This window comes from Cetorhinus maximus, chromosome 6 (genome assembly GCF_964194155.1).
Source record: "Cetorhinus maximus chromosome 6, sCetMax3.hap1.1, whole genome shotgun sequence".
NCBI classification, from domain to species: domain Eukaryota; kingdom Metazoa; phylum Chordata; class Chondrichthyes; order Lamniformes; family Cetorhinidae; genus Cetorhinus; species Cetorhinus maximus.
Window position 1 is genome coordinate 35267101 of NC_135884.1, and position 12817 is coordinate 35279917.

The 12817-nt window shown below is 41.7% G+C and overlaps 1 protein-coding gene across 7 annotated transcripts in view; it reads right to left on the bottom strand.

Moving 5' to 3' along the window:
* The window catches only part of LOC144681719 (protein FAM107B-like), a 218069-nt gene that overhangs the window by 12393 nt on the left and 192859 nt on the right, over positions 1-12817 (bottom strand). For all 7 annotated transcript variants that reach the window (XM_078543614.1, XM_078543621.1, XM_078543620.1 and 4 more), the window contains one exon: positions 10537-10711. In XM_078543614.1, coding sequence (XP_078399740.1) covers positions 10537-10711 — 175 coding nt within the window. The remainder of the gene's footprint in view (positions 1-10536; positions 10712-12817) is intronic.

A 12817-nucleotide genomic window follows, 5' to 3' on the forward strand; every position in this document is an offset into this window, starting at 1 on the left:
TGGAATAAAAAACTAATCTCAATTATAGTGACTGTGAAACTACTGGGTTGCTGTAAAAACTCACCTTGCTCATTCACTAAAATGCCCTTTGGGGAAGGAAATCTGCCATCTCTACCCAGTGTGGCCTACATGTGACTCCAGACCCAAAGCAATATGCTTAACTCTTAAATGCTCTCTGAAAAGGGCCTAGCAAGCTACTTAGCTGCATTCAAGAAGGAAGTTTGCCACTGCCTTCTCAAGGCAATTAGGGATGGACAGTAAAATGCTGGCCTTGCCAGTAACACCCATTTCCTGTGATTGAATAAAAAGAACATTTGGGTTCTGAATTTGGCATGATAGCTGCATCCCCATCCTGGGGCTAAGTCCATAACAGGCCCCCTTCCTGCTGCAGTCTTTGCGAAGGTAAAAGATAACAAATGAATAAAAGAACATGTAAGGAAGATATACAGAATGTGAGACAGACACTCATTTGGTGGCAGGGGGCGGGGTGGTAAATGAGAGAGAGAAATGTAAGGAAAGTAGATTTTCAAAATACATGTGATGTGCACGAGAAGCAGACAGGCAAAGAGTGAAAGACAAAGTACTGTGGAATGAGAATAAAAAGCAGAGGCCGTTTAATTGTTCACAAGATGGACCATGACAGATCAACAGAAACAAAATAAATAATTAATTCTAAGATCAGCAGCGATTCACTAGAATAATGGATTTAGGGAGGGAGTAAATTCCATGGCATGGGTGGGGGGTGTGCTGAAGCCTCAGCCACCAATGGCAGGGTACGGGGAGGTAGACGGGGGAATGAATGAAAGCTAGAGTGAATGGAACTGAAAATTTGTGGGATGGTGGTGGGGGTGTTAAGTTTAAAAACCTGGAGGTGATTAAAGAAATAGGAAGAGCTGAGGCCAGAAGAGGTTTTAAACACGAATTAGAACTTTAAGAAGAAGGAGTTGGTGGGAGGCAGGGAGTCAGTGCGGGTCACCATGGGCAGGGATGATAGGCGAGTGAAATCTGTTTCTGGATGGGATGCAGGCAGCAGAGGTTGGATGAGCTGAAGCTTGCAGAGGAGGTAGAATAGGAGGCTGGTTAAAGAGCATTGGAATAGTCAAGTCTGGCGAGAAATGCATGAATGGGGTCGTCAGCAGCAGGGGCAGAGCGGTGTTATGGAGGTGGAAACAGATGCTCTACGTGATGGAGAGGATATGGGATTGGAACTAAGTCCGGGGTCAGGTAGGATACTGAGACTGTGAGCAGACCAGTTCAGCCTGAGACAATGGATGGGGATGGTATAGAGAGTTGGTATTGGGTGGGGGTGGGTTGAAGACAATGGCTTCAAAGTTGTTCTCAGATAAGCTAGAGGAAACTGCAACGTATCCAAGGCTGGCCCCATGTTTGTAGATGATATCACCAAAGGCAACATGTAGATGCAGAAGGGGAGGCGGGGGAGGTAGAAGGATATATCAGTGTGGGATCAGGGAGAGAAGCCATTGCTGGAGATGCACGGGCTATGGTTGAACTGGTAAGAGTGGAACCAAATGAGGGTATTCACAATGAGCTGGACAATAAAGAGCAGAAGTTTTCAGAATTATAGAAGTTTCAGGAGGATAAATAGTGAAAGAACATTTCCATTGGTTGGTGAATTGGTAACCTCGGGCATAAAAATCAGGTATCTGCCACAGGGGACAATAAGGCAGGGCTTATAATATCATTTAAAAAGTAATCACTATGTATTTGAAACAGGACACAAGAAAGGGGAAGGGAAATGGCACTAGAATAGGTAGCTCCAGTTGAAGATGAAGTTCCAGCACAATCATGATAGGCTGAATGGTCCCATTATGTGTTGTAACTTTTATGATCCTTTATAACCAACTTTCTGCTGATGGTGCTGCTGAAAATTGATGTGTAGCTCAGCACTGCCACCAGCAGGATCACTGTAGTACTGTAGTAGAAACAAAGTTCAGCTTTTAAGCAGGCTATTTTCTTGAAGTGTAGTGCATTTTAAATTTGCATTCTAAAAAGTTGCAGGCATAAACCTCAAGGATAATGGCAGGAATATCATTAGGTTCATTCAACTTTAGAAAATAAATAATTCAAAGGACTGGCAGGGATAATACTATTGATCATAATGCTGAACAGAATGATTCAAAGGAGCATGGTTCCTTACTAAAAACATCAAGATTAGAGTTGGAGGGAAACAGTGACCTTGGGATTAGGCTGTACAGCTCAAAATGAATGTCTGCAAATGATTGTAATATTCATTGTTTGTACTGATGCACCTCGTGATACATGTTGTAAAAGTTGAACCTGATTGTACTTTTGTGACGGTGATTTTGAAATGGTTTGGAATGTTCTTGAAGATATTTTATGAATAAAATATATTTTTGCAAAAAAAAAAACTAGTTATGCTAGCAACAAAATAGACAAAAAGGGTTAAAAAAAAGAAAGAGACACAAAATATCCGCTGCATGTTTATATAACACAAAGATGCACATTGCTTCTATTTGCACAGTGGTGCAAGTGGAAAATATATTTGAATTGCTAGATTCTTTGTTGTGGAGTCAGGAAAGGCAGCTCCATTCAGCTGCGGCACGGAGCACTGTTCACTGTCCTTCCATCGCCAGCATGATTTTAATCAGCAAAAACAGATGACTATTAATAGAATGTGATGGTTAGTTATTAAAGTTTATTTTCATTCCTCATCAGTTCCTCGTCCCTTCTCTCCCAATGTGTAGATACTCTTTTACAGGGTTCCCGTTCCAGGATGCAGAACGCTGCCCAGTAGCTTGCCAAAATGCCTGTTATTCATATGGGAATGCTCTACATTTTGCTCCTGCATTTATCATCATTCCTTTCTCTATGCAAAGGGGGCCTCAGCTTTTTGACCTTATGAAGTGTACCATGTACAGTGATCACATATAAAGTAGAATATAAATTACATATCACTCTTCCCATTAATTTGCATATATCCCAAGTTGTTGATGTCAACAGATTTTGGTGTTCTAATTTAGGATTTAATCAATAACAGCCATTTCCAAACCCTCAGGCCTAGAAAATTCAATCAATTGAGTTAGAAGGGGTTTGAGGGCTGGATTGACAGTGTTCAGGGGCTATGTGGGGCCTTGGGCTTCAGGTAGGATAACCAGGCTCTTTCTCTCCCTCTCTCACAAATTTGTGATAGGAATATGATGAGTATGACTTAAAAAAAAACTGTTATTGATCACTGAGGTAATCTCACTGAGTAGGCCACATTATAACTAAATAGACTGAAAGAAAATTGGCATTTGCTCAGCAAATCAAGGATGAAAAGATATTAAAAATCTGCCATACAAATCCTTCCTGCACATTTGAGATAAACACGCTGTAATAAAATTAATGCAAATTATTATATCAGGGAAAATCTATCTAGCAGGCTCTTAAATTAGATTATCCCATTAAGCTTGAGGCTGGATTTATATAGAGTACCAAAAAGACTCCAATCTTATGTGAAAATGGAGTTAAATTGCACCTTTAATTTTGCACCAAGTATATCGAACAGGATTCACTGCTGATAAAGAACTTCTTGTATAACTTACCATGTCAAATTAAATGTTTGCTATTTAAACCTCCCCCCTTGTATGACCACCTAGTCATGAGATAATAATGGATGAGGAAGGCTATTCTGTCCAAAAGACCCCAAAGTTCTTTCATTGCAACACCCAATTCTTTTTGAAATGAATGCAGGATTTTTGCCGACGTTACTCTATCCAGAGCTCATTTCATAGATTGATAATTCTTCGCATCAATAACCTTCTGATATTAGCCCTAAATTGGTCCTTTACTGGTTTGAATCCACATACCCTTGTTCTACTCATGTAATTTAAGTAATATTCTGGATTTCCATGCTGTTTAATGTCTTTGCATACCTCTGTAAAATCACATCTCAGACACTTGCCATCAAGCCTGAAAGGCAGCAATTTTTCCATGCTTCTTAATAACTCAGGGCTTTGACACAAAGGATCAGTTGCATGCCCAGGGCTCGATTGTCCACCTTGTTTCTTGGTAACCAGAACTGGACATTGTACTCAAGGAGTGGCCTGACGAAGGCATTGTACAGTTTGATCATGCTTCCTTTGCCTTGCACTCTACTATTTTGGCTATATGGTTCAATATTCTATTGCCATTGTTGATTGCTGCTCAGGTTGTAACATTGAGTCTAAGGTTCTTCAGTCTCTTGAAACTCCATCTATATCTATTTCAGTCTCAGTTGGTGAGTACCTGCATCATCTATTTTATCTGCAAATGTGGAGTACTTTAGTAGTTGCCTGCATTAAACTTTACCTGGTATTTTACTACTATGAAGGTGCAATCCTTCCCAGTTATCCTTTCTGCAAGTTAACACTTTGTGCTTTTGCTTCAATAAACAAAAAAAGTGATTAAATCACCCCAACCACAGAATATAGTCAAAAAGTAGGCAAACAGTACAACATTTCAAATACAATGTTTCACTTGTCATATAAACCGTGACAAATGCTGGTAGGCTATTTGACTGCAGGGCCATCACAGCGGTGTCCAATCCTGCCCTGTCCTTATCCAATGTGCAAAATGTGGGAGTGTGGAGGGCAGGAATGCGGCTCAATTTCCCCCTCTTATCAGAGGCATAGAGACTAATCGTAACATATCCACAATGATCCTGTCTGAGATCAACTAACTCGGCAGAAAGCAAGCGTCAAATGTGAAACTTCCCTGGTCTCTGCGGTGTCACCACTGAATAGCGAAAGTCACTGAGCAATCCTTGATTTTGTTCTTCAGTTTGAAAGCTGACTGTATTTGGTAGGACCCTGCACTAGCTGGTTCTATACACTACAGCCAATATTCATCCTTCTCCATGTGATTTCTGACCGATTAAGCAATCTAATGTTAAAACATATAGCAGCCACACAGGACAGTGGAGTTGGATTAAAACACACACACACACGTCTCCCCTACAATTTGTCTGATTTTTAACCATGTTGATGTATTTGACCCTGCTGAATTTAACCAGTGTTAATGGTGCCCATTCAGAAGTCTGCTAGGGGAAAACAGCTATCAGCTGTTTTGACAGAAGTGATGCATGAAGTGGAAACATCAGTAACATTTTTGTGTTGGGAGTGGCAGCTCGTACCATAACTGACCTACCTTGGGGAATTTAGTGGTATGCTGAGAACCACAGAGAATTAAAAATGCCCAGGAAATACAAGGTGGTGATTGAACTCAATGCTAAGTTTTTCTCCCCCTCCCTCTTTATTAGCCGACTCACAGTTACAGACTGAATGGTCTTCATCTGACTGTGTTCGCTAATGCACTGTATCATGTAGATATACTATTGATAAAGTTTTGTAGCTGTATCTAATGCAAGACCAAGGTGCCACCGTATTACCAGTGCACCAGGCATTCTAACAATATGTTTAAAATACAGTGACCGGTGCTATTCAAAAAGTTATTTTTTTCTCCTAATTAAAAGGTTTTGTCAGGAGTTGAATAAACAGACCGTTAAAAATAAGATTTTACTCTCACCAACTGTTGAAAGTACAGAGGTTTATTCTGAACTCAAGCACAAGGACTTGTTCAAGTTTGCTCTATTTCCTGGGTTCCTGTTAATCATAAAGCCAAAACTCAAAGGTAAAAGGGAAGAGTTAACAAAGGTGAAGATACAAAGTACACATCTCAGCAAAAAAAATAATAATGACCACTGCCAGGATTTTGAAAAACAAAACTTTCAAACTTCTTTCACTCCTTAAAATAATGGGAAACAAATAACTTTGTGGCAACTTGACCCAAAGCAAACTTTAATGGTTCAATCTATTCGTCACTTTGAACTGTATTTTGTCATTAATCTTTATTTAAGGATCTGCCAATCTTATTTCCAGCCTCCTCTGAAGTGCAAACATACCCTTGTGTTTTGTTAGAGTAGTTGAGAGATTTCCAACCAACTAACTCAGATTATAGACCATCTCAGTAATTAATGAGATGGGCCATGTTAATGGTTTTGGCACACAATGAAGCAGGCAAGGGTTCTGAGAGTAATTTAAGTATTCTGCTATTTCACTGCTAAATAAAAGATGTATCTCTGGTCTCTCCAGGTGAGGATGGCACAATCTTTTAACTTACAGAATTCTGATACCCATGATCTCACTATTGGAGCAGCGGTGAATATTAACTCCACTCCTAGGTCACTTCATCCTAAAAACCCAGTCACTCTGGCTTGGAATATCCAACTACTAAGCAAGCTTTAAATTTAGTTGCCAGAATCAAATGGGAGCAAATCAGTCTATCGAGCACTCTTGGAATTAAGCGGAATAGATATGATCACATAAGATCCATACTGGCACTTAAAGTGAATTCAGTGGAACATGAGCAAGAACTGACCATACATACCTCTTGTTCATTGATGCGGGGATATTTATTTATTATTATTTTAAGGAAAATTCCTCAGTTTGCTTGGCATTTTTCTGGCCTTGTCTCTTCAACGCAAAGCTGGGAGACCAGCTGCTGGTAATGAGTATGGATTGACATGGAGGGGATGTTTCCCTTTCTAATTTTCCACCTTCTCCTAGATAAGTGCCTCATTTCTGCAAAATGTCTTCCGAGGCAACAGGAATATGATTTGGCATTTTGGTGAAAATTTGAGCCAGCAGGTGGACTGAGCTGGCGTTTCAGGACAATGCTGCTCCTGAGATACTGAAATATTGGAGCTGAAAGCAGCATACCAGTCAATTCTGCTTTACCAAAATGCCAGCCTCATTAGACAGGATAGGGTTAAGCTGTGCTGCCACCATGATTAACACTTATTATCTACTTAAGCATGAAGAATAGCCATGGCAGAGAACCTGCAGCATGCATTGAACATTACACCTGTTTAAGTCTATGCTGATATTTGGGATTGGGAGGAATTAGTGCAGGAAAATGGGAATGAAAATGAATCAATAATTGGATCATAAAGACAATAGAATATAGTAACATAGGAACAGCACTGGGCCTTTCAGCCCCAAGATCCTGTTCCACTATTCAAAGAATCATAGCTGACCTGTATCCTAACTCCATCCGCCCTCCCTGGTTCCATGTCTTTTTATATTCTTGTCTAGCAAAAATTTAATTGATCTCAAAGTTACAAATTCAGCTAGCGTCTACTGCTTTTTGTGGCAGAGACTTCCACATTTCTCCCACCACATGTATGAGGAAGTGTTTCCTAACTTCTCTCCTAAATGGCCTGGCTCTGATTTTACGGTTATGTCCCCTTGTCCCACACTTTTCCACCAGTGGAAGAAGTTTCTATCTATCTACCCTATCAATACCTTGCAAAATCCTCACACAACACTTAAGCTTCTATATTCCAGGAAATGCAAGTTTGTTTGTGTAATCTCTCCTCACAATCTAACCCAAGGAGCCCTGGTAACATGAGTCTACACTGCACTTCTTCCAAGGCCAATATTTGTTTTCTTAGGTGAAGTACTCAGAACTGTACACAGGATGTGGTTTAACCTGGGCTTTATAGACCTGTAGCAAAACTTCTTCCTCTTTATATTCTATCTCTTTAGTTTTAAGGCTACCATTTCATTAACATTTTTGACCACATTTTTTAATTGACAATTGAGTAGTCAGGTTATGTAAATAGATCAGTAGAAAATGGAACCTATCACAACCTTTGTAATGATGCATTGAATGTAGGCAGTAAAATGGTCTCCAATGCTCCACAAGGGCTTGAATCCCAATTTGTTCTGCCTCCTGCCTGAGGTCTTAACTGCTGGCAATTCTTGCCCAAATCCACAACTGCCTGGCCATTCATCTTCACCTGGTCCGATTTCCTATCTCAGCCTTGATCTGTTGGAGTCTGATCTTCCTAATCTGGCGAACAAAAAAAACTTAGAATATTTATCTCTCTTTAAAACATCCACCTTCTAAGAGCAGAGGAAAAAACTCGCCATAAAAATGCACCCATTTTCAGTTCCAAAAGGATTTTAATTACAAGCATTCAACCCCATCCTGCCAACTAGAATTAACTTAATTGACAATTTACCAGAGATCTCTCAGTGCAAATGCCCTTTACTTATTTAAAACTTTTAGAGTCCTAGTTCTTATTCCAAGTGTCCAAGTTGAATCATTTAATTTGGGGAGATGGTGGCATAGTGGTAATATCACTGAACTTGTAATCCAGTGGCCCAGATAAATGCCCTGGGGAGCTGGTGGAATTTAGATTCAATTAATAAAAAAATCTGGCATTGAGAAGTTAGTCTCAGTAATGGTGCACAAACTACCAATTGTCATAAAAACCCATCTGGTTCACTAATGTCCTTTGGGGAAGGAAAATTGCTGCCCTTACCTGGTCTGGCCTACATGTGACTCGAGATTCACAGTAATGTGGTTGACTCTGAAATGTCTTAGCAAGCCACTTGTGCCAAAAAGTAAAGAAGTAAAATTTTTAAAAAAGAATAAAACTGGACATACCAGTTAGACACCAGAAATGACAACTGCATATCCTTAATAACATCTGGGGGCTTGTGCCAAAATTGGGAGAGCTGTCCCACAGACTAGTAAAGCAACAGCCTGACATGGTCACACTCACCGAATCATACTTTATTATGTCTCAGACGCCATCACCATCCCAGAGTTATGTCCTTTTCCGCTGGCAGGACGAATTCACCAGAGGTGGTGGGGGCACAATGGTATACAGTCAGGAGGGAGTTGCCCTGGGAGTCATCTACATTGATTCCGACCCCTTGAAGTCTCATGACACCAGGTCGAACATGGCAAGGAAACCGCATGCTGATTACAACCTACTACCTTCCCTCAGCTGATAAATCAGTACACTATGTTGAGCACCACTTGGAGGAAGCACTGAGGGCACAGAATATAATCAGAGCGAGGAGCTTCCATTACCTAGAGTGGCTCGGTAACATCACTACTGACTGAGCTGACTGAGCCCTGAAGAACATATCTCCCAGACTGGGCCTGCGGCAAGTGGTGAAGGAACGAACAAGAGGGAAGAACCTACTAGAACTTGTTCTCACCAAAGTACCTGTCACAGATGTATTGGTCCATGACAGGATAGGTAGGAGTAACCACCACACAGTCTGTGTCACAAAACTAGGTCTTCACATTGAAGATGCCCACCATGTTGTGTAGCACTACCACCATGCCAAAGGGATTAGATTCAGAACAGATCTAGCAACACAAAACTGGGCATCCATGAGCCGCTGTGGACCAGCAGCAGTAGCAAAATGGCATCCAACCACAATCTGTAACCTCATGGGCCAGCACATCCCTCACTCTACCATTACCATCATCAAGCCAGGTGATCAACCCTGGTTCAAAGAAGAGCGCAGGTGGTCCTGTCAGGTGTGTACTGTAAGGGTCTGGCACATAAAGGGCTAACGTGGGACTGAGTACAGTACCGCCCACACAGTGATGCAAGAGAATACGAGCCATACCTAGGGATTGTAGTGCTAGACAGAGCCCTGTGTAGAAGCAAGCATGGAAACAGCTCTTAACTTGAACCTTGACTGTATCAATGCAGCTAATAAATACTTACTGTTGAACTATCCAAGACTACGAATACCTCATTAAGACCTACAGAACTATGCCCAACATCTTACAAGGAGCAGCACCAAGCATATCAAAAAATGAGGTCTCAACCTGGTGAAGCTCCAACACAGGACAACTTGCATGCCAAACAGATGCAGCATGCGGTAGGCAAAGCTAAGCGATCCCACAACCAACAGATCTGATCCAAGCTCTGCAGTGCTGCCACATCCAGTCATGAATGGTGGAGGTGGTTCTAGAAATATCCCCATCCTCAATGTCTACAAGAGCAGCTAGAAAGCTGGGAATTCTGTGGTACATAACATCTCCTGACTCCCCAAAGCCTGTCCATCACCTACAAGGCACAAGTCAGGGGTGTGATGAAATACTCTCCACTTGCCTGGATGAGTGTGGCTCCGACAACACACAAGCTCAACACCATCCAGGACAAAGCAGCCGGCTTGATTAGCACCTCGCCCACCACCTTAAACACCCATTTCCTCCACCACCGGCAGCAGTGTGGACCATCTACAAGCTGCATTCCAACAACTCACCAAGGCTCCTTCGACAGTACCTTCCAAACCCTTGGCCTCTACCATTTCAAAGGACAAGGAGGAAATGGTGTCATAGTGGTATTGTCATTGGACCCAGACCCCCACAGAGTAATGCTCTGGGGACCCAGGTTCGAATCCCACTACAGCAGATGGTGGAACTTGAATTCAATAAAAATCTGAAATTAAAAGTCTAATGATGACCATGAAACTATTGTTGATTGCCATAAAAACCCATCTGGTTCACTAATCCCCTTTAGGGAAGGAAATCTGCCGTCTTTACCTGGTCTGGACTACATGTGACTCCAGGCCCACAAGAATGTAGTTGATTCTTAAATGCCAGGAACCTGCGGCACATGGACTGCAGCAGTTCAAGGCAGCGGCTCACCACCAGCACTCATCATTTCAATATAATTTGATAAAATGCCTCGCAGAGCCAAAGTGACAGTTTCCTTACCGCTTTTGGTTCATGAGGAGTTCTCTATGAAGTTCTTGGTGACTCCTGGAGGCTTTGACCGGATTGAGGAGCTTCTTGGGCTTGATAAGCTCAGGGTTATCATCAAAATAATCGGGCTCCGCCATGAGACTTCTGATCTCTGAGGGATTGCTGTGCCTTTCAGAGTACATGGAGGCTAAAGAGGAGAAGGTTAATATTGTCAGCAAAAACACCTGTCAATCCAACAAGCTCCTAAACGTACACTCTTATAAAGATATGGATTACTGTACATCATTATATTTCTAACAATAGTCCTTTCCACACAATTGTTTGCAGGTGTCATGCCCAGTAAAGGTATATTATATTCGTAACTTTACACAAGGACTAAACTTGTATGGAAGCTTCTGGGAATTGTCTATTTGTTTAAAATGGAAACTGATGAACTGTTAGCGTGGCTGTCAAGGAGTCAGGTGACCTTTGCTTAAGCTCCCGGAAAGTTCTGAATTGAATAACCATGGATGGGGGCCTCCCCTGGATGGACATATCGAGATGAATGTTATCTGTAGTATTCAAACCTGCCATTGTGTTTTGAGTAAGCTTCAAACAGAGTCAATGGGCTCCTAGGCTCAGTCTCCAGGTTTGCAATTTAACAAAAAAAGCTGACAATACTGGTTATCCACAAGTTAAGTGTGAAAGACCACCATCTATCTCCTATTGTATATCAATTGCTTTTTAGCATTAAGCCATTCTGGGTGGACAATGGCCATTGACCATGTGACCAAAACTGGGTTCTAATACCAATATCCTTTATTATACCAAGGCCCAGAAGAAACCTGGGCAGACTGCATAAGAGAAAGGCTGTGCCATCTTTGCCTTTTAAGGATCAAGTTGTCAGCCAGTCTCAGAACCAGCTGAAACTAGCTGTAAGTCACAAGTAGCTAAAGTACTTAACCTGTTCTATTTTCAAAGTTCACCCGAGAACCAACCTCCTAGATATCAGATTACAAGAAACCTCTTCATAGTGACCACTGACATAGGAATGTTGTAACAGCCAAGACATGCTGCAGCAATGATCCACATGCATTCCAGGCAGATATCTTGATAAAAGGCAGGAACCCACCATAATCGTACAAATTATCACAAGGCTAAAAAAAAACAGGTGTGACCAAGGCAACATCTTTCTGGTGCAAAAGCAAAAGTACCTGGAAAAACTCAGCAGGTCTGGCAGCATCTGTGGAGAGGAGCACAGTTAACGTTTCGAGTCCGAATGACCCTTCAACAGAACTAAGGAAAAATAGAAAAGGGGTGAAATATAAGCTGGTTTAAGGGGGTGGTGGGACAAGAAGAGCTGGATAGAGGGCCAGTGATAGGTGGAGATAACCAAAAGATGTCACAGACAAAAGGACAAAGAGGTGTTGAAGGTGGTGATGTTATCTAAAGGAATGTGCTAATTAAGGGTGGAAAGCAGGACGAGCAAGGTACAGATAGCCCTAGTGGGGGTGGGGTGGGGGTGAAGGACTTGAAAAAGGCTAAAAGGTAGAGATAAAACAATGGATGGAAATACATTTAAAAATAATGGAAATAGGTGGGAAAAGAAAAATCTATATAAATTATTGGAAAAAACAAAGAGGGGGGAAATTGGTAAGGAGGTGGGGATGGAGGAGAGAGTTCATGATCTAAAATTGTTGAACTCAATATTCAGTCCGGAAGGCTGTAAAGTGCCTAGTCGGAAGATGAGGTGCTGTTCCTCCAGTTTGCATTGAACTTCACTGGAACAATGCAGCAAGCTGAGGACGGACCTGTGGGCAAGAGAGCAGGGTGGAGTGTTGAAATGGCAAGCGACAGGGAGGTCTGGGTAATGCTTGCGGACAGACCGAAGGTGTTCTGGCCTGCAATAAAATATCTGGGCTAGTTGAGAACCCTTTGTATTTTCGGGTGAGTTTATCTGTACATTCCAAATGCATTCCTCATCAGTGCAAGCTCTCAGACAAGGGAGTAATATAATATCAGAAAGGAAAATTTGGCGAGGAGTATAACAGGCAGTTAAAAAATCAATATTGCCCACTTTGCATCATTATCCAAAGTCAAAAATTACTTCTTCAGGGTATGACAGACAGGGTGTGGGTGCTTAATCAAAGTTTTTTTTATATTGATACGGGACACTGTCCCGCAGCTTCCTGCCTGTTTTTGTGCAGTCCTTAATTGAGAATGCATTTAAAATAGTGTGCACATCCCAAGGATGACTTCAGGTCGTGACTCTGCCATTTAAACTTGGTCTTTGCTCTTCTAGGACAGGTTCCCT